General features: G+C 43.4%; 1 protein-coding gene across 2 annotated transcripts in view; it reads right to left on the bottom strand.

Annotated features, from left to right (window-relative positions):
- Positions 1 to 370: 370 nt before the first annotated feature.
- RNF165 (ring finger protein 165) overlaps positions 371 to 21,253 on the bottom strand; it is a 111,018-nt gene continuing 90,135 nt past the window's right edge. Inside the window, exons 3-9 of one of the 2 annotated variants that reach the window (XM_043514531.1) lie at positions 20,278 to 20,403; positions 12,222 to 12,351; positions 10,899 to 11,003; positions 8,486 to 8,581; positions 6,078 to 6,184; positions 3,991 to 4,142; positions 371 to 3,137 (exon numbers count right to left, since the gene is read on the bottom strand). In XM_043514531.1, the coding sequence (XP_043370466.1) occupies positions 4,025 to 4,142; positions 6,078 to 6,184; positions 8,486 to 8,581; positions 10,899 to 11,003; positions 12,222 to 12,351; positions 20,278 to 20,403 (682 nt within the window). In that variant the 3' untranslated portion in view covers positions 371 to 3,137; positions 3,991 to 4,024. Of the gene's footprint in view, positions 4,143 to 6,077; positions 6,185 to 8,485; positions 8,582 to 10,898; positions 11,004 to 12,221; positions 12,352 to 20,277; positions 20,404 to 21,253 lie in introns of both variants that reach the window. The other variant, XM_038401178.2, reaches the window with a different exon arrangement.

The following is a 21,253-nucleotide window of genomic DNA, read 5'->3' as shown; positions in this document are numbered from 1 at the left end:
GCAGTTGTTATTGGCAATCACCGGCTTTTTAATAGCGACCACTGCATACTGAGGAGGAATATGGCCTATAAAGACTCTCTTTCTAAAGGGGATAACCAGCACTGACCTGATTTGCTTTCAAATCCTAGGTCTATATTATGTTACGATGGTCCAGATGCTGCCAGCCCTCTGAGCAAGAAACTCACATTGAAGACACTCCACGGGGCTTGCAGGAGCCACCCCGATTATTTGGCTCTGAGGAGTGTTATTTTCCTTCAGTGCATACGGGCATGAGTGAAAGGGTCACCACCGTTTGATTATGAGTGCAAATAATATTTATATATATATATATATATATATATATATATATATATATATATATAATGTGCTAAACACAGTCACTATATTGCAGTTTTCCACTATGTCACAGCATACAGAATCAAAGGGTTGCATTTTTATGGAATGTATCCAGCACCACAGTAATACAGTTTGTAATCACACACCCTGATTTTTTTTTGACATGATAAGCTTTACCCCACCCCACGCCCCATGTTTAATTTTGTTTAAGTACCGATGCATGCAAAGCATTCCATTCCCAGAAACAATGCAAAAATGAGGTAATAGGAGTAATAAAAAAAATTAGTATTAATTTCTAAATAAATAAATTATAATTAAAAATGCAAAAACAACTATAAAAATAATTAAATAAGAACCCACAATATCTACAAGTTAGTCATAAATTATGATTGTTAAATATAAGGCATTTAAACTCACAAAACCCTGTAAACTATGTTTTGTTTCTAGAGATTTGCTTTGTTTTGTTTTGAAAAAAATCACTCTATTAGCTCATTCTACTCATACAAGCTATTTAAAGACAAGGGAACCTGACACACCAAATGCAAATTTCAGACGTTACAAGCTCTCGCGTGCCACTGTATCACTCACTCACACAGACCATGGAAGTTTGGTGCTTTCTTCACCATTTTAAAAACTGTGCTTGTTCATTAGGCAAATAATAATACTTTCGCATAGACGTAAAAGACAGGGGTTGGAAGAGTTCACTTCCTCCCCACTGAATAGTTCATTCCAAGTCTTGAAAGGTTCTGAGCACCACCTGCAAGGTGCTGAGTAGCTGTAATTCCCATTCACTTCATTAGAGGATCCTCAGCCCCTCCTTGGACAAGCTCAGCACTGGCAGGACCAGGCTATAATGCATGATGGATTACAGTGCATCTAAAGAGCAACATCTTGTTTTGCTCGTTCATATTATTTTTTAATGATGTATGAATCTGCTGCTGCTGGAGTGAGGCCCAGGCTATTTATTGCCCAAGGCACTCAGCCCTTCTAGTCTAAGGGCTCAGACTGTCACGTTCAACAAGATAAAGTAGAAATGACCACACATGTCTAATGTCATCTTGAGGCAAAATTTAACAGTGCTAGAATTTTTCAGAGTGGAGTTTTGCAAGAGCGGTTACCTGCCCATTATCTCCCCCCGCCCACCCCCGACACTGTTCTCATCACACACACACACAGGACGAGAACAGTGGTTCCGAATAAATATTTATAGATTGCATCTTCTTCACCTGCCATTGTAAATTATTATCTTTCCCTCCTCCCCACGCCACTACCTGTGTCTAGCAAGACAGATCAGCTGAAGAGATGGCAAGCCTGGGCGAAATGACTGCAGTGAATTGGAGAGCATTTCCTGTGCGAATGCTGATGCAGTCGCTCGTCCCGGCCCTATCATTAACTTTATTCTCCAGACTGGAAAAAAATATAACATGGGCGTCTGGGAGGTCAGCGTTTTCCAATTACAGCTCGCAGGAATTCTATGATCTCTCCAAGGGTAATTTATGTTCCTCTCCACTTACAAAACATTACTTAGCTCCTATGAAACAGGCACTCGTGGGAATGAGAAATCATCCTCCATATAAGCATCCTAAATATATGTTTCTGATTAAAAATCCTCTAGTCGCTTTTTTGCTCCCCTAGTACATGAAAAATGTATTAAAAGCCTGGAGAATCTGAGCTGTTGATTCCAATCCTCCAGAGAGCTGTCAGATAAAGAAGACTGAGTAAAGAGTCAATATGCACTTAATTCAATGTCTCTCATGGTAAATAATTTGAAATGTTTATTTCAAGGGAATGTGGCTCAGAAAGCGCCATTATTTTTGGCACTTCATTGATTACTTCTAATCTTTATTTTGCTCATACTTATAACCGAGCCGGCCAAATTAGCATCTGTTTCATTTCAGAGCTCACACCATACATATCTATTATATGGGTGTGGTTTTGTGCATGTACATGCATACACATCTATAGTTTAAAATTCAGGCCAAGTAGTCAATTATCCCATACATCTAAATTCCTGTCCTGTACTGAAATTTTCATATTGTCAGCAATTTCTTATGTACAATATAAGACTGAACTATCCTGTTATTCTCCCCCACATCTTGTCATCAGAACAACTCGCTGAGATTTTCCACAGCCAGGTATGAAGAAAAAAGTGGATTTTTAAAAAACCTGCAGAATTCCACCTGAGCTGTAATCTCCTCTCTTATTCTTGCTTTCTAAGCTACGAGATGCTGCTATTTCGTGTAAATCGCAAAAGGAAAGAGCAGAAGAAAGAAATTTAGTGCAGGATGCAACTTGAATCAATCCCTTTTCTCCTTTGCCTCCAGGAGCCTGAAAAGGAGGTTAGATGGCAGCACAGCTCCGGAGCGTTTAATTAGATCACTTGAAATTTCTTAGTCTGCAAGCCAAAGAAGACCATGAGATTAGGAATTTAATTGTAAGAAGGGCATGTTGGTTGTGTTCAATTTTCCCCTTTCTGGATACCTGCCTTAGCAGAAAATATGGTTTGTGCTTGTGTTTTTGAGAGACGGAAGAATGCATTTCTCATCACATTGCAAGCATATTTCCAGGCCAATTAGTCCTCCAAAACACACTTGCAGGGTCTAACGACTATGACCATCTTAATAGGTTCTCTTTCTCCAGCAGAGAGACAATGGATCTTTCACCACAGGTGGGGTGTCAGGTTAGCATCGGATACATCTTCTGCTGCGGAATTCTGGGCCTGGTCTGGAGAAATGTGAAACACCTGCAGCTCCCACTGACATCAACGGGCCATACAGACTGCAGGAGGCATTGCAATTGCACTGGAAGATGAGACAGTGGTAGGAAAAATTACAATGATAAAACACCAAATGGCCCTCCTTGAATGCTGCACCCCAAAGTACATCGTTAAGCTATGGAAGCAGGAGAAGCAGAGTCAGTCCCAGGATCCTGCCCTATAGAAAGTGTCCAGCACCAGCAGATAAGCAAGAACAAACCTTCTCTCTATCGTTTTGTTCACTTCAATCCGATTTTTTTTTTAGGCTTCTCTAAATTAGCAACACACTGTAAACATAATCAAAGAAATAAACGCAGACGAGGCAAAGAGCATGATCCTTCTAACTGTAAACAGGAATTTGCTTTTCACCTCTTTTTCTTTTTTCCCCTAAAGGTGGGAAGATTTAACTTTTTTTTTCTTTTTTCCTTTGCCACATTTCAGTCAGACACCAAAATAAGGAATCTATGAAAAAAATATTTGGTGGAAATTAGGTTAAGAGCGACATGTCCACCACAAGATGACTAGGGCACCAAACACAACATTTCTTAAGCTAACATGCTCCAGTTGCTGTCCACAGAAATAGCTAAAGACCCCCTAACATGTGTCTACTTATTCGAGAGGTATATATACAATCCTTGTGAAATCTAGGATTGACAGGCCAGACTAACCACACACTAGTTCCTTCATGTTCAATACTAAATCTTCTGTAGCACGGGGCCTTCTAGCTCTGGGAATACCAGCTCCCATGCGTTGGACCAATATGGCTGTTAGGATCCTCTCCTACCACTAGATATTGTACCACCAATTCCTCCTTTTCGCTAATGTGCTTGCAGACTTTTCCTCTAAATCAAATGGCTCAGAAGGCAAAATTTTGCTGCAAGGGCTTATGGCCAAATGACCTGGTAAGGAAAATGGTGCACCGCATTGGTTCTTTCAGCTGTCAGAGCCAAGTTGTGTTTCAATGTCCACTCTGCAGATCGGGCACTTCTTGCTGGTTGCTAGCCACTGATCCACGCACACTTGGTGAAATAGATGCATACAGGGTAAACGCCTGCAAAAGAGAATCACATGCCTGTTACAGTGGGTGCAGAGATGTGCGTGAGGCAGGTGGAAAAGGGACAAACACAACCACATATAAGATACAGAGAGGGAGAGAATCAAGCATTCTGCACTTAGTATGTTTATAGATTCATGGATTTCAAGACCTGGTGGGGCTGTTATTACTATTTAGTCTGACCTCCTGCATAACACCCTAAAACAAAGAACCGCACCCAGTAATTGCTGCATCAAGCCCACATCTTCTGTTTAAACTATGGCAACTCTTTTAGAAAGATATCCCGGCTTGATTTAAAGAGGGATGGGAAAACCCGCCACACCCTTAGGCAAATTGTTCCAATGGTTAACAACCCTCACTGGTAACATTTCTGGCCTCTCTGTTGTAATTCAGTATTGTTTAAGCTTGGCCATGCTGAGTGACCTGGATGGCGCTTGCACACACAGCCCTAGCAAAAACAGTCACCAGCTGCACCCAGCACCTTAATTCCAAGATTTTCAAAGTGTTCCACAAACACCCGTTAGTTTTATAGATACGGAAATTGGAGTAAAAAAATGAAGGTCCAGTGCCTTTAACCCTTGTGCATATGCCCTGGTGTATGGAGGATGGCAGGAACTGCTCCCCGCATGGGACCACTGAAGGTGCACAGTGCCCCAGAAGAAGTACGTGGTGGGCTCAGGGAGAAGGTAGAGAGCCATGGATCTGCAGGCAGCCTGGACTGGGCTCATCTGCAGAAGCAGGCTACCCCTTTCTTGAGTCAAGCTACCTCATTATGGAGGAGTCACAATCCCTTTGTCCTGCATTCAGTGCGGCTCTGTCCCACCCCCCAGCACAGGGCTGTATCTACATGCTGCCCGTGATTGGACCAAAATGTTTCAGAAGAATAGATGGGCACAGCCCTTACTCAGCTGGTGCAAGCCAGGAGTATCTCTGCTGATGTTAAATTTCTGCTACCACGTACGCAGCATTGTTGGGAGAACAGATGCCAGCCCTGAATCTTCAGTCTGGTCACTTTACGTCTGTGGTGTTGGCTCCTACCCCACTTAATTGCTGCAATAAAATTTTGCTAGGACAAAACTGATACGCACAGCCAGTAATCTTACTGCAGGTTGGTTACTTTAGGGTACAACGGAAGGTCACAGCTGTTCCATGCCATCTGTAACATCATTGTGTTGCCATTCTGGCTCACGGCAGCGGGAACTTTATGCCAAGAAACCCAAAATTTCCTAAGTGGCCGTGATCTGGCTTCCAATTTTGGGTGCTCATTTAAGGCTCCTAAAACTCTGGTTGCCGTCCCGCTCTACCCTCCAAAACACACATGCACTGAGCAGCTGGATTAAAGCGGAACCAGAAGCAAAATCCCAGATCCAAGCGTCCGTGAGCTTTAAATCTAGGTCCTCCTATAGCTACTCCCGTCATAAGGGGTTGAGTCCAAAATCCTGATGCAAACACCCCAGAACTACAGAGACTTGCATACAGATCGGAACTGTGTGACTTGCCACTGACTTACCTTCTCACCTGGCTCCTGCCGTCACACAAATATTGATTGGCACTAAAATCTGCAGTGCTGTGGGCCTAAAAACACAGAGGCTTAGAAGTAGGTGACCAAAAGCAGAAGTCACTGTTGACAACTTTGCCCCAGTGCTGCAGCATAGCTCCCTTTAGCCACAATTTATAAAATGGACTTTGAGAGAATCCTACAGACATTTAGCTTCCTACAGACACCTGCACTCTGAGTATCAAAAGGAGCTCACCAGATGTGCAGTGATGTGCTCAGGCAGAGCATTGACAGCTTGGTCTTAAAAACATACTCACACAGCGGTGAACGATTTCCAATAAAATAAAATCCAACCAAGCAGGAAATGAATGGAAGTAAGTTGTAGGCTGGGGGGGAATCTGAGAGCCAAAAAATCTATGTGGGAAAGATCATACCTCACGTCTTCTCCATCTTCAAGCATAGACAGACAGATTGTGCATTTCTCATCGGTGTCCGACTCCTCCCCATCCCCCTTCTCAGCTTTGCCTTCCTGCGGTCTTCTCTGTGACAAGGTTAAAGACGTAATGTAATTACACAAGGAGAGACTATGACTCACTACTGTTCTCTAAAGCTCTGCAGCTGGAGGAATCTGAACCGTAAGTGCTTCATTGTCAAATGAAAGGACCCACCAGGTTAGGGAAGCCTGCCCAGTCAAAAACCCACAGTGGGATGCATGCCAGTTCCTCATGCTCCAACTGTCAAATTGTACCAGGAGAGGAAAGGCAGACAGAATAATGTCAGCTTCCCAAAGGAGCCAGGCAGCCACTTCCTCATGACTTCCATGATTAAAGTCACAGTCAGTAATGTCACAATTAATGTCATGATTCATTCTTAGGTACTGGAACCTCCACAGTCTCTTGAGCATTTCCAGTGAACAATAACAACCCCAGTTCAACCCTCAGCTATACCAGCACAATTCCCACAGATGCTGTACCTGTACATCCCAGGAGATATCTGCACACATATACCTGCCACAGCTATAGTTGTTTCCTGTAGACTTTAGAAGTGTGAGCCTTCTACACAATTCAGCATTCACTGCAGTAACTTCCATACCACTGAAAATACCCTGGTACCTGGCCCACCGCCAGCAATTCCGGGCCCCAGGGCAGAACAGTCAGTGGGCCCCCATGCGCCCGCAAGCCACGGACGCAGTCAGCCTGACATTTAGGCTGGTGCCCAGCAAGCTGCCAGCTGCACTGCTGGCTGCGCTCTTCCAGCACAACCAGGGCTTCCACATGCCCGCCTGGTAGGGTTGCCAACTGTCTAATTGTGCAAACCCAAAGACGCTTGCCCCACCCTCTGCTCTGCCCCTTCCCTGAGGCTACGCCCCATCCTGCACCTTCTCCAAGGCCCACCCCCTGTTCACTCCATCCCCCCTCCCGCTGTTGCTCGCTCTCCCCCAGCCTCACTCTCTTTTACCAGGGTGGGCAGGGGGTTCCGGTGTGGGAGGGGGTGAGGGGTTGGGCTCTGAGAGGGAGTTTGGGTGCAGGGTTTAGGCTGGGGCAGGGGGTTGGCATGCAGGAAGCAGTCAGGGGGTCGGCGCTTATCTTGGGCAGCTCCCAAAAGCAACTGGCACACCCCTCTGGCAACAGCTTCTAGGCGGGAGGGCCCAGGGGTCTCCGCACGCCAGAGCCTATAGGCACTGCCCCCCGCAGCTCCCATTGGCCACAGTTTCTGGCCAATGGGAGCTCCGGAGTCAGTGGTCGGGGTGGAGGCAGCATGCGGAGACACTCCCCGCTCCCCCCGGGGGCCATAGGGCCATTCCGGCCACTTCTGGGAGTGGCTCGGTGCGAGGGCAGTCAGAAAGCCTGCCTTAGTTCTGCTGCGCTGCCAGGAGCCCCTGAGCCCTTTTAAATTGCTCAGGCTGCTTGGCAATTGTCCCCTTTGCCCCACCCACCCCCATTGACTGGCTTGCTGATGCCACAATCACTCTGGAGTGGCAACTGTTATTTGTCTTGTGCTAAAGTCAACAGGCCCCAGCTCCATCGTGCTAGGTGCTGTACAAATACAAACAGTGTCTTTAATGGAACTCATTAAATGAAAGCAGAATTCGGCCCATGAGCTTTTCCCATTGTTTTTCACAGTTTCCAGTTCCACTCACATCCCCTTTCCTGAGAGAGAATAATCTAAACCCAGCCCAGCAGTAAAACAGAGTCAAAGTCTGAGGCCCTACTTTCCTCCTCCTCTCTTGTAGATCTAAAATAAAGTGACCTCCTGGAGTTTTGAAATCTGGAGATATCACTTTTACTGAAGGGAGAGTGCAGATTCTCTCGTTGTGTGAGTCTTCCTCGTGTGGGACTTGGACTCAGAAGGGACATACATGTACACCCGCAGCCTTTCTTCTGTGTGTGAAATCTATAGGTGCTACCACTTGTGTGCATAAATTACAACAGTTTACATGTGCACACACACACACACACACACGTGAGCACTGAAACTGAGACTGCTGAGTGGGAGAAAGTTGAGGTGCAACCAGCTGAGCTACCCTGGCACTTTAGCCTACGATCCCACAACACATTATAACCAAACATGAGATGGGCCATAGGGATTCTGGATTTCAAATTCCTCCCATCTGGATTTGAGGCTTTGGTTTGGGCCTCAATCTAACCTGAATTTGGTGTGCGCGCATGCGTGCACGCACACACACACACACACCAAGTTTCTTCCCATTTCCTATCCATGAGCAATCCTGGGACAAGAATGATTACGTGTTTCTTTACCAGCAACACTCGTTCTCTTAGGAAGCGAAAGTCAGACCTGCTGGGAGAGTTGCCTGTAGACTCAACTTTGGCAGCTTCCTCACCTTTTTGTACTTGTGTGGGAAAGTGAACCTCTCGATGGTGTTCTGCACAGCTCCCCGGTTCACGCTGCCTAATCTGTCTTCCAGCTGCAGCAGCTCCTTAAGCAGAAAATATCCACAAGGCATATGACAATCTCCCAAGATTATCCCTGCAGATTCATTCTGCTTTGTGATGAACATAGAATGTAAGAAGAAAAGGAGTACTTGTGGCACCTTAGAGACTAACAAATTTATTTGAGCATAAGCTTTCGTGAGCTACAGCTCAATTCATCGGATGCACGAAAGCTTATGCTCAAATAAATTTGTTAGTCTCTAAGGTGCCACAAGTACTCCTTTTCTTTTTACGAATACAGACTAACACGGCTGCTACTCTGAAACCTGTCATAGAATGTAAGGTTCTTTTCTTACCATTTATTCAGAAAAAATATAATCTCATGTTAATAATACTATGTTTCACTTTCATGAAGTCTTTTATCATAAGAACATAAGAATGGCTCTCCTGGATCAGACCAAAGGTCCTTTAGTCCAGTATCTTCTGACAGTGGCCAATGCCAGGTGCCCCAGAGGAAATGAACAGAACACGTAATCATCAAGTGATCCATCTCCTGTCACCGATTCCCAGCTTCTGCCAAAAAAAAGCTAGGGACAGCATCCCTTCCCATCCTGGCTAATAGCCATTGATGGATCTATCCTCCACAAATTTATCTAGTTCTTTTTTGAATCCTGTTATAGTCTTGGCCTTCACAACATCCGCTGGCTAGGAGTTCCACAGGTTGACTGTGTTGTGTGAAGAAATACTACCTTTTGTTTGTTTTAAACCTGCTGCCCATTAATTTCATTTGGTGACCCTTAGTTTTTGTGTTATTAGAAGGAGTAAATAACAATTCATTATTTACTTTCTCCACACCAGTCATGATTTTATAGACCTCTATCATATTCCCCCTTAGTCATCTCTTTTCCAGGCTGAAAAGTCCCAATCTTATTAATCTGTCCTCATAGAGAAGCTGTTCCATACCCCTAATCATTTTTGTTGCCCTTTTTTGAACCTTTTCCAATTCCAATATATTTTTTTGAGATGGGGCGATCACATCTGCACACAGTATTCAAGATGTGGGCGTACCATGGATTTAGATAGAGGTAATATGATATTTTCTGTCTTATTATCTATCCCTTTCCTAATGATTCCCAACATTCTGTTAGCTTTTTTTGACTGCCGCTGCACATTGAGTGGCTGTTTTCAGAGAACTATCCACAATGACTCCAAGATCTCTCTCTTGAGTGGTTACAGCTAATTTAGACCCCATCATTTTATATGTATAGTTGGGATTATGTTTTCCAATGTGCATTACTTTGCATTTATCAACATTGAATTTCATCTGCCATTTTATTGCCCAGTCACCCAGTTTTGTGAGATCCCTTTGTAGCTCTTTGCAATCTGCTTTGGATTTAACTATTTTGAGTAGTTTTGTATCATCTGCAAATTTCGCCACCTCACTGTTTACCCCTTTTTTCCAGATCATTTATGAATATATTGAATAGGACTGTCCCAGTACAGACTCCTGGGAGACACCACTATTTACCGCTCTGCATTCTGAAAACTGACCATTTATTCCTACTCTTTGTTTCCTATCTTGTAACTAGGTACCAATCCATGAGAGGACCTTCTCCCATGACAATTAACAGACATGGACCCAAGCCACAGAATCCACACCTGGGTTTCTGACACTTAGAAGTCCAGGATGTTTGAATCAACAGTTTTCTGCCAGGCCATTGTCTACAAATTAGTGATTTATTAAGCATTAGTTAATTCTCAATTCACACCTGTGAAGTTGGTGGAGTCTCATTTCCAGATAGGAAAAATGAACCAGAGAAATTAAGTGACGTGTTTATGGCCACCCACTGAGCCAGAGCCAAAAGGAGAACCCTGGAGTCCTGATACACAGGACTCCTTACTGTAACTGCTAGACTTCATTGCCACCCAAATTGATATTAAAATTACATGTTTTAAAATAATCTGGACAAAAATATTTTGCCAGATGAGTGCTACTGTTTCACAGTACTAGTATGTTTCACAGAGAGGATACAAACTGGGACAAAGCTCCAAAACTGCCTGACTGGATGCGCACCTGTAAAATCTGTGCTCCCACCTGTTCAGTGCACCACACACACTGGATTTGTGTGTGAACCACTAAGAGCCTGATCCACAGCCCCCCCACCCCCAAATGGGAATCTTTCCACTGACTTCAATGAGCTTTGACTCAGACCCTAACTACATCTATTTAGCATTCCTGGACCTAGCACATTTATTCCAATTTGGAACAGCTGCTCTATAGCGAACCGGTTTAAACATTTATGGCAGGACAGCCAGGGGAAGGAAAAAGGGGTTAAACCATAATGTAAGCCAGAAGGTACCTACTTCATAACTTTCCCTTACGGCAGATGTGTGCCTGTTTGGATTTAGTCCCTGAAGAGCAAGTAACTGAAGCTGAGGATAAGGATAGTTCCTGATTTCATGGACAACCTGTGTGGGAGGAGAAAGACAATCACCTGGGTTTAGCACATAAAATCCTGACTTCAAATCAAATCTTTCTAAAGTGCAAAACTTCAAAGCAGACTGGCAACTAGTTTGAGGCCCAAAATGAAGATTTCTTTTAAAAACAAAGAAATTATAGATTTTTTATTAATTAAATCTACTCTCAGTAAAAATACAGTTGTGAGAGTTTTTTTGTGTACGGTATGGCCAATCTTAGACATTCAAAAGTCGTGAGATCAGCTTAAAAATAATCAGCAATATACTTCGGGTTCTGTTTATTTTTCCTCTGGTTTTTAGCCATTTAAATAGCATTTGAGTCACATTTTCAAGCTTCTCTTTGAAACCAGGAGAACTAGAAACTTACTTTAAAGAAAAAAATGAAAGCTTGGATTCTCATAGTCACGTGATTCCAGGAGCCAGGGGCTTTAAGAAAAAAAACAGACAAACCCCCCACCAAATATCACAAGACACAATAAAATTGTTATGGTTGGCAACATTTGGATCAACATCCAAAACACAACATCCTGCTAGCAGGAGAGTATCACTAAGGCTATGTCTACACTATCACTTTTGTCGGTAAAACTTATCAGTCAGGGGGTGTGAGAAACAGCAGGAATGATTCTCAGAGACTTAGAGACTTTAAGGTCATGAAGGACCATCATGACCATCAAGTCTGACCTCCTAAAGTCCCTTTACACTACTCTGGCACTCCAAAGGGATTAAATTAAATTTTAATCCACTTCAAGGTTGCTTTACATTGCCAGAATGATGTAAACAGTGCTTAGTCTAAATGAGCATCAGGACCAATTACTCAAATTCTGCTCTCAGCTAAATCAGCATGAATCTGGAGTAACTCCACGTCAATGGAGTTAATCTAGATTTACAGTGGTTTACCTGGGAGTGGAATTTAACCTAATATCTACAGTGGTACAGTGTTCCATATCTTTTCCATTCTATCTAGATTTTGTGGGCCAGCTAGTGTAAAATCAGTGTAGCTCCACTGAAGGTAACAGAAGTAATCCTATTTATTTTTCCTGCCCAATGAGTACAATGATGCAACTTTATCCTCTCAGGCAGACTCCCTCCCACAGACAGAGGTAAGTGGGACTCTTAGAAGACAGGTGAGGGAAAGATAACAGCCTTTATTTTGACTGCTTTCTGGCAGACAATGCATAAAACATTTCCCAGCAGAAGTGTTTCACTTACCATCTGCGTTGAGGATGTATTTCTGGGGAAATGGTGCATTCTAGATGTAGCTAAATAATGTTGATAGTGCTGAGGAACTGGCCTGACCTGGAACTGGGCATGCGTCAGTCCAGCATCAACACTAAGATCCCTGTAAGAATGAGACCAAAAAATACATATATACAGAAAATATAAATCCAATCTTCCTTTTAAAACCCTCGCTTTATTTCTGAGCCCATATACACTGCCCGTTACAATTCATAGCATGCTCTCACATACTATGCACGCAGTTCATTGGGTCCCCTTCTCAGCTACAACGGTGCAAATCCAGAGTGATGCCACTGACATCGGTAGTTACTCCAGATTTACAGCACTACAATAGAGCAGAACTAGGTCAGATTCTCCACTCTCTTGCTTTTTGTGCAAGTCACTTGCACCTTGTCAAGGCGAGTGCAAAGTGGTGGTAAGAGTCCTGATTTTCATATGTGCAAGGCAGTAGAGAAATAGGCCCACTAGCTTCATGGTTGGATTATTAAAAATTTAGTGGCCTTATTAGTCCTCCAGGAGATGACAGGTAAGGCAATGTGAATCAACTGGTTCAGAACAGCCAGATTTTGCTTTCGCTCACGCCAGTATAAATCTGGAGTAATTCTACTCGCTATAGAATTTGCCTGTTCCACTTAATTTTTTTATTAATACTAATCATACTTTGCTTATATACTTTACAAACATAGGAGATGCCTCACCCGCCACTAAAATGCAATCACTTCCAATGTGAAACAAAGCATCTGTTTAACACAGGACAGCAACAGTAGCACAGGGAGAGAAGAATTGAAACTACAAGGAGAATTTTAGGTAGGCAGAATAATACCAATCACCCAAATTGGAATTAAGCCAGACCACAGCAAGGCCTTGGTCAAATATGACTGTGGGAGCTTTAACACCACCAAATAGTCTAAGAGCTGGAATTCACATAGTATTCAAAAGCTGGCCCAGCCCATAGAACAGAATCCCCTAACAGATCATAAGGGTAATGGTCCAATGCTGACTCAGAGTCCCACCTACAATGCTTTCTGCAGCACTTGGTGTATTCATTGGAGATTTACCATCCCAGGGATGAGCTCATCTACAGTTGCGTGGCTTAGGAGAGCACCGTGGTTCACAGCACAAAGTGAGATGGTACATACTTTACCCTAATCAGTCACCCCAAGCCTCTGAACTGCAAAATTATTATTAAAAGAAAACAAAGAGAAGGAAGCAATATATAGGAGGGGGAAAGGAATACATCTGACGGGAATGGGGCAGAAAGTGGGCTGGAGTCATAAGGAAAGAAGTTCATCGATTTTTAAGCCAGAAAGGACCATTAGATCATCTAGTCTGTTTACAGATTACATCATCATCTAGTCAGAGCTCCTGTGTGACGTAGGCCAAAGAATTTAACCCAGCTCCTGTGTTGAGACTAACCATTTGTGTTCGGCTAAAGCATTTCTCCCAGAAAGGCATCTAATCTTGATCTGGAGACATCTAGAGATGGAGAATCTACTACTGTTGTAACCTCAGAAAAAAGATAGTTTGTCTCATTGCATTTCTCATGCTTTCACCAAACAGAAATTTATGATCTCCCTAAGCCCTCCAGCAGGGACCGCCCCCCCTTCCTGTGCACACAGACACAAACCTGTGAGCTAAAACTAGGTTGACCAGATGTCCAGATTTTATAGGGACAGTCCCAATTTTGGAGTCTTTTTCTGATATAGGCTTCTATTACCCTCCACCCCCATCCCGATTTTTCACATTTGCTGTCTGGTCACGCTAGCTAAAATGTTGCTGGCAAACTGCACCCTCTTGATTCCTGGAGTCCAAGGGCAGAGAGCTAGTACAGTATCTCCATCAGTAATTCAATTAACAGATCCCTTGGCTCTCCAGCAAGAGAAATCTTGTAGCAAACAGTGCTTTGAATGTTGGTCACTTTATCAGAGTTACAAAGCAGGCCCTCTAATAACCATTGTATTAGCACTTGCCAAAGCGAAGCTAATGAGAATGGAGGAATTGCCTTTTCATTCCATCCTCAAACTTCCTTTTCCATAAGCGGAGGAAGAGAGCAGCCGGCATTGAAGCTCGTTGTGAGCTATCAAAACATTTCTTCAATTGACTGTGGAAGCTGCTTTCCCTCAGCAGTGGATGACAGACATGAAAACACAGTCACTGTAGAAGTCTTTGGCAGCACTGCTGCTTGAAACATCCTGAGGGTGAGGAGAGAACTCCAACACCCACTCCTGCCATTTCTCTGGCCTATTCCTGCCCTTTGCTTGGCTGTACCATGCCTCCCGTCACACGGGATCTCAAATGGAGCAAGCCTCAGGCCAGGAGAAGGTCCACCGAAGGATGCAAGGTATTGCAAGAGGGAGACTGCCATATGAGGAGAGATTTAAATGCTGTCCCACTAATACTTAGTGTGCAAAAGATAAGATTAAGAATTCAGAGTGAGAGAGAGGGAGAAGCAGTGTGGTCCAGTTGTCTATTTGTGGCTCTGCTGCTAGTTTTTATGATAGACATACATAATAGCCGCATAGGTATGCACGATGCTACACAAAGAGGGTAACGACTCTTTCTTTTTAAGGACCTTATTATAATCTAAGGTCCCATTCTTACAATGGCATCTGCCCCGGCAGATCCCTGCGTCAATACCTAGCCATTGGAACTTCAGGTTGTAGGAGGCTGTTTGCATGGATGTCTTTGCAGGATCAGGGTGTAAAAAGACACCATTAAGCCTCTCCTGTCTGATTCTTGGGTTTTCCTACCTCCCTGTGGCTGTGGGCCCAACTGGCTAGGTCATCTAGAATTGTCAAGGAGAAAGTTTTTAAAAGAAATGAAAGCGGACAAAGATAAATATTTTCAAATCTGGATGGCCAAAGTTAGTCACCCAAATTCAGACTTTGGCATCTACCTAAAAGTGGCCAGATTTTCAAAGGTGCTGAGCACCCACAGCTCCATTAAGGGATGAGAAAAAGTCAGGGTATTTACACCTCTGCAAACCAAGTCACTATTATACAGGTGTATAAATATGCATTTTAGGTGACTACTATCAGCCACCGATTTCTAATTCTTTTCCTTGAATAGACAGCTTTGAAACACACACCACTGTGAATTGATTACTAGTGCTGAGAAGGCCAAGCCGCTGGGCTCTGCTCCTGCAGCAAGAAGTTGAGAAACTCAGCAGAGGCTCTGTCTACACTACGAGCTTGGGGTGTGATTTCCCTGTTCGTGTACACGCACTTGCACTAGTGCTCATCAAGTCAAGTGTAAATATAAATCATCAAGTGTAAATATAAATAGCAAGGTAGCCTCAGTGGTAGCAGCAGAGTGGTAGCAGAGTACCTCAGTGGTAGCAGCTGAGCCATGCAGAATACATACCCACTGGTTTCACGTAGGTTTGTACTCGGCACAGCTCAGACATGCCTCCGTTACCAGTGCTACCATGGCTACCCTGCTATTTATACTCATGCTAACTCAAGGAGCGCTAGTGCAAGTATTCATACACCAGCAGGGAAATCACACCCCTCGCTCCTAGCACAGACGGAGCCTGAGTTCAGCATGTGTGACGCATGGCCAGACAGGGTTAAACGTCCTGCAGGATGAATGACTCACATTCAACCCTTAAAGACATATGGGGAGATTACGTTTGTGGTTTTTGTTTATTTACATATATATGGGTAGTGGTCAACAATGTAATCACCAGTCCCTGTCTATGCTGTATTCTGTTAATTCAGAGATCAAAAGAACATCCTAGCATTTAAATGAACTGTAAACACGAGATATCTCTGTATTCATCTCTCTTTGAAGTGTATAGCAAATCACCTGTGAATGGTGGAAAAACAGGCAATTGCTTTATGAATAATTAACAACAATGCTTAGGAAATGAGGGCCTGTTGTTCCTCAAGGGACTCTAATCTGTCAAAAAGAAGGAGGAGTACTTAGAGACTAACAAATTTATTTGATCATAAGCTTTTGGGGGCTAAAACCCATGTCATTGCATGCAGCGGAAAATACAGTAGGAAGATTTCCTTCCTTAGAGGTTTTTAAGGTCAGGCTTGACAAAGCCCTGGCTGGGATGATTTAACTGGGACTTGGTCCTGCTTTGAGCAGGGGGTTGGACTAGATGACCTTCTGGGGTCCCTTCCAACCCTGATATTCTATGATTCTATGATTCTAAGATATGTGCATACACAGAGAACATGAAAAAATGCGTGCTGCCATACCCACTATAACAAGAGTGATCAGTTAAGGTGAAAAGAAAAGGAGTACTTGTGGCATCTTAGAGACTAACAAATTTATTTGAGCATAAGCTTTCGTGAGCGACAGCTCACTTCATCGGATGCATTCAGTGGAAAATACAGTGGGAAGATTTATATACACAGAGAACATGAAACAATGGGTCTTATCATACACATTGTAAGGAGAGTGATCACTTAAGATGAGCTATTACCAGCAAGGGGGGGGGAGTAAACCTTTTGTGGTGATAATCAAGGTGGGCCATTTCCAGCAGTTGACAAGAACGTCTAAGGAACAGTGGGGGGGGGGAGGCGGGGAATAACATGGGGAAACATGGTGAGCTATTATCAGCAGGAGAAAAAGAACCTTTTGTAGTGATGAAGGTGTCATCAGCGGGCACTGCTATGAGTACCCGCATGGCCCCACATTATGCCAACATTTTTATGGCTGACTTAGAACAACGCTTTTCCGCTGCATGCATCCGATGACGCGAGTTTTAGCTAACGAAAGCTTATGATCAAATAAATTTGTTAGTCTTTAAGGTGCCACATGTCCTCCTCGATCTTTTTGCTGATACAGACTAACACAGCTGCCGTTTTGTAATCTGTCAAAGAAGGCCTGAATTGTATAAAATCCCAATCTTTTTTATCTCTGATCTGCTTGATGCTTCAATGCAGGGGAAACTTAAGTCACACGATTGAGATCCCAATTGTTTAAGGTTATATGACATGCCAATGGAAAAGTCAGATGGGTATCCTATTCATATGACAAGGCATCCTCAAGTACACATCATGTATCTACACAATTACACAATTTACACACGCAACTGCAGCACTATAATTGAATCACCAAATTAACCACACAATTGTGCACCTAACTTAAAAAAAAATCATGCCCATTTCATGATGTTGCTTCACAGGCAGGAGGATCCCAACTAACACACCATATTGAATGTTTTCTGAGCATTTTGAAATGAATGAATATGACAAGCTAGCTGGGGAAAGCAAAAACAACCACCACCAACATTCTAGCCCAAGCCAACGTTGGCACAGCATTCTGATGCACAGACATCATCGATTCCCATCTTGTTGCAATGCCCATAGGACTCATCTCACTTGGAAATAATAATTGAAGGATTAGAGCCAGGATAACAGGTTAGATCGCACTCACTAAATGCATATTCAGAAGACAATCTGTGGGACCAAAGGGAGTGTTTTATGTTTTAATAAGGTATGGCTGTTGGAAATATCTGATCACTTTCAGCAATTCCACCCATCCCCTTTTCATGTAAAAATACACTCCCTTACCTTCAAGTGAATGCAGTCTCCACTGATGTATTAATACGTTACAGGAATGTTTTTACATCTATCACTGGATAGACTAGTACAAGCACCCTGAGGGGAGATGAGTCACCTAAAAGTATATATACATATATACTATATGATTTCCTGACAGCCACTCCTTCAGTTTTATAAGATTATTGAACAACCAAGGCAAAAATAGGATGTTAAGTGGTGCTTTATAATAAGCATAATTAACACTACACACACACACACACACACACACACACAGCACTATTCCATCTAGAGAGAACCTAAAGCACTTGTCAGCACATAGAAACTGGGCCAAATTCTGCTCTCGTTGGTGTCAATAATGGGAATGCTTGAGAAAAAGAGACAGAAGAATCAGGCCATATTGATACTGAACTTCAAAGGTTATAAAGTCACAAATTAGGAAATGCCAGAATTCAGGTTGTCTATGCAACCTTAATTCATCCCCCTTGTTCATATGCATTATGATCCAGTCTTTAATTACATGATCATATGCTATTTTTTCCACAGTAGCCCCACCACATTCAGGGCGCAGAATGGACTGTGCTCACTTATTGAGCAGCTATTCAATAATTTGTTTTTCCCTCATTGGTCAGTGTGGACTTGTGCATTTTTCACTGCACACTATTCAAACCACATCCTGACTACTGTTCCCTCTAAGCTGTGTGTGCGCGCACAAAGATCCTAAATCCCGCATACACGGCGAAACACCGTGCACACAACAATTTGCACAGAAGAAATTTTTTGCGCACACGGCCTGTCAAAAATTAGAGGGAACACTGATCCTGACAATAGAATGATTAATTTCCTGGTGGGCTCTTCTGTCGTTCTCGTCACTTTAGTAGCCGAGCACTTCACAAGTATTTATTTAATTATTTATTCTCAGAACACCCTTGGGAGATGAGGGTGCTATTATCCACATTTTACAGATGGGGAACTGAGGTACAGCGAGATTAAAGTCAATAGTATCCACTAGTTTTGGGTGCCCAATTTGAGACATCTAGAACCTGACATTTCAGAGTACTTAGCATTATACAGCTCTCTATATGTTCCAAGCACAGCTCCCCTTGACTTCAGTTTCAGCTGTGAATATTAGCACTTCCACAAATCAAACCCCAGGCTCTCAAATCAGGAACCCATAAAATGAGGAACACACAATTCCTGTGAAAAGTTTGGTTTAAATGAATTGCCTCCCACTGCACAATAACACAGTGACAGAGGCAAGGATAGAATCCAGCTCTCCTGGGCAGCATTCAGCTGCCTTAACCAAGAGATCCTCCTTTCTCTTCCTGCAATCCCTGCCTCATCCACTACATACCTTCCAAGGCCATAATAGACTGAATGCACCTGATCTTGTCTGATCTCGGAAGCTAAACTAACCCTGGGCTAACTTGGATGAAAGACCACCTGGCAGATGATATAGGCAGCTTTTCTTCAATTTCCGGTCACTACACACCTTCCAACTGCTGTAACCAAAGTAAAAGGGGTTCTACAGATAACAGCTTCCTTCCCTACACAGCCCTGATTCATCCCCAGAACATCTTCCTCCTGTGCACTGAATGAGGCAGGAGCCCTGCTGAATAAATAGTATGTGATCATGTAACTAAAGACTGTCTCGTAATGCCTATGCACAAGGGGATCAAATTAAGACATGCAACCTTAATTCTGGCATTTCCCAAATTTTGGATGCCTGACTTTGCAACTTTCATAATGTGCCGCTGACATAGTTTTGTGTGTAATTTCCTTGGTTCTTAAAAAAAGGAAACTGAAACAAAAACAACAGAAATTCCATTATGTGCTATCATATTGACACCCATACTCATTGAACTGCAGCCACTTCTGCAATGGAACGTGGCAGCTGTTTAACAGCACATGGCAACTTTAAACCGCCATTCAGGAGCAGAAGTGAAGAATTTCTGGGCTAGATTCTCTAGCTCAATGTGCCTTAGCTCTGCTGGCCTCTATCCTTCCCTCTCCACAGGCCCTGCAGCGCAGACCACGAAGAGAGGAATCCCAGGGGCCAGAACACAATGCAGCAGGGAACTAGAGACAGCTAGGACTGTCGAGAGCAGCCTCCAGTCTGCTCTAGTTTGACTGGAGGCTAAGGCAGAGAATCAGGGTGCTGTAACTGACTTCAAGACAGTCTGCTGCACCCACAACATATGCTGTATGCAGCAGAAAATCTGATCCACTAGTTATAACTAAAACTGCAGGAGGAATATAGATAGGGAAATGTAATTGCCCAAGCTGGGATCTGGTTGGGCTTCTGGGGTTAATGCCCCTACTTGCTATACAAGTACAAAGTTTTATCATGTTGTGAAAAGTGCCATGGGAACATTATCATTAATTTATTATAGCGAGTCAAAGTATAAACATTTTCCCATAGTTCCCAGGGGCCATGATCTTTAATGACCACCGTTGCTTATGGCTTTGGTTTTATGCCTCATCCAAAATATCAGGGGAAATGAAAGACTTACCAGTCTGTGCCTTCAGCTAAATACCTGGGCTGGGGCCCCATGGGTTGAGGAGTTTGCAGTTGGTGGCCAAAGTCAAAGCCTGGGTGTAACCGATGAGGTTGAACAGACATGCGCTCCTGAGTCCGCCTGCAGGGGTGAAGAGAAGGGCAAGTGTGTTTAGAGGTGAGAAGGACATGGCTGAATGATGTCAGGGGGTAAGAGATGGGCAGATTACTAGGTAGAACATTGTGCACCTAGAGCTCCCTCACCAAACACATCTTCCTTCCTTCCTTTAAAATACAGGGAGGAAAAGATATTGCTCTTCTGTGGAATTTTATTTTTTTATCGCACCCTAAGCACATAATAGCAAATAAGGCAAGAAAACAGCAGCAATAAAAATGGTCACACTTTTAAGGGGTTACAGACTAGACAGACAAGACACACAAGGGATGAGAGGGAGGGGCAGCACAGGCAGAGAGGTGATGGGACTTCCCCAAAATCACATGGAAGGTCAGTGGCAGAGCCAGGAGTAGGATCCAGGTCACCTCAGTCCCTTTCCAGCACTTTATCCAAACTTACTCCGTTTACAAGCAAAAACAAAAGTATGTTATTTTTGAGCATCAGCACCACAAACAGCCTCAAATCTGTAAATCAACAGATATACTTAGTGGCTCAGGGATAGTCAATCTGCAAGCCTAATTTGGCACTTAGTTATACTCTCTGTATCCATCCTTGTCTCCACATTCAAAGAATATCAGGGTCGGAAGGGACCTCAGGAGGTCATCTAGTCCAACGCCCTGCTCAAAGCAGGACCAATCCCCAACTAAATCATCCCAGCCAGGGCTTTGTCAAGCCTCACCTTAAAAACCTCAAAGGAAGGAGATTCCACCACCTCCTAGGTAACGCATTCCAGTGCTTCACTACCCTCCTCGTGAAAAAGATTTTCCTAATATCCAACCTAAACCTCCCCCACTGAAACTTGAGACCATTGCTCCTT

The sequence above is a fragment of the Dermochelys coriacea genome, chromosome 5 (genome assembly GCF_009764565.3).
Source record: "Dermochelys coriacea isolate rDerCor1 chromosome 5, rDerCor1.pri.v4, whole genome shotgun sequence".
NCBI classification, from domain to species: Eukaryota; Metazoa; Chordata; order Testudines; family Dermochelyidae; genus Dermochelys; species Dermochelys coriacea.
The sequence above is the reverse complement of the archived record's forward strand: the minus strand, read 5'-3'. Positions and strand labels throughout refer to the sequence as shown.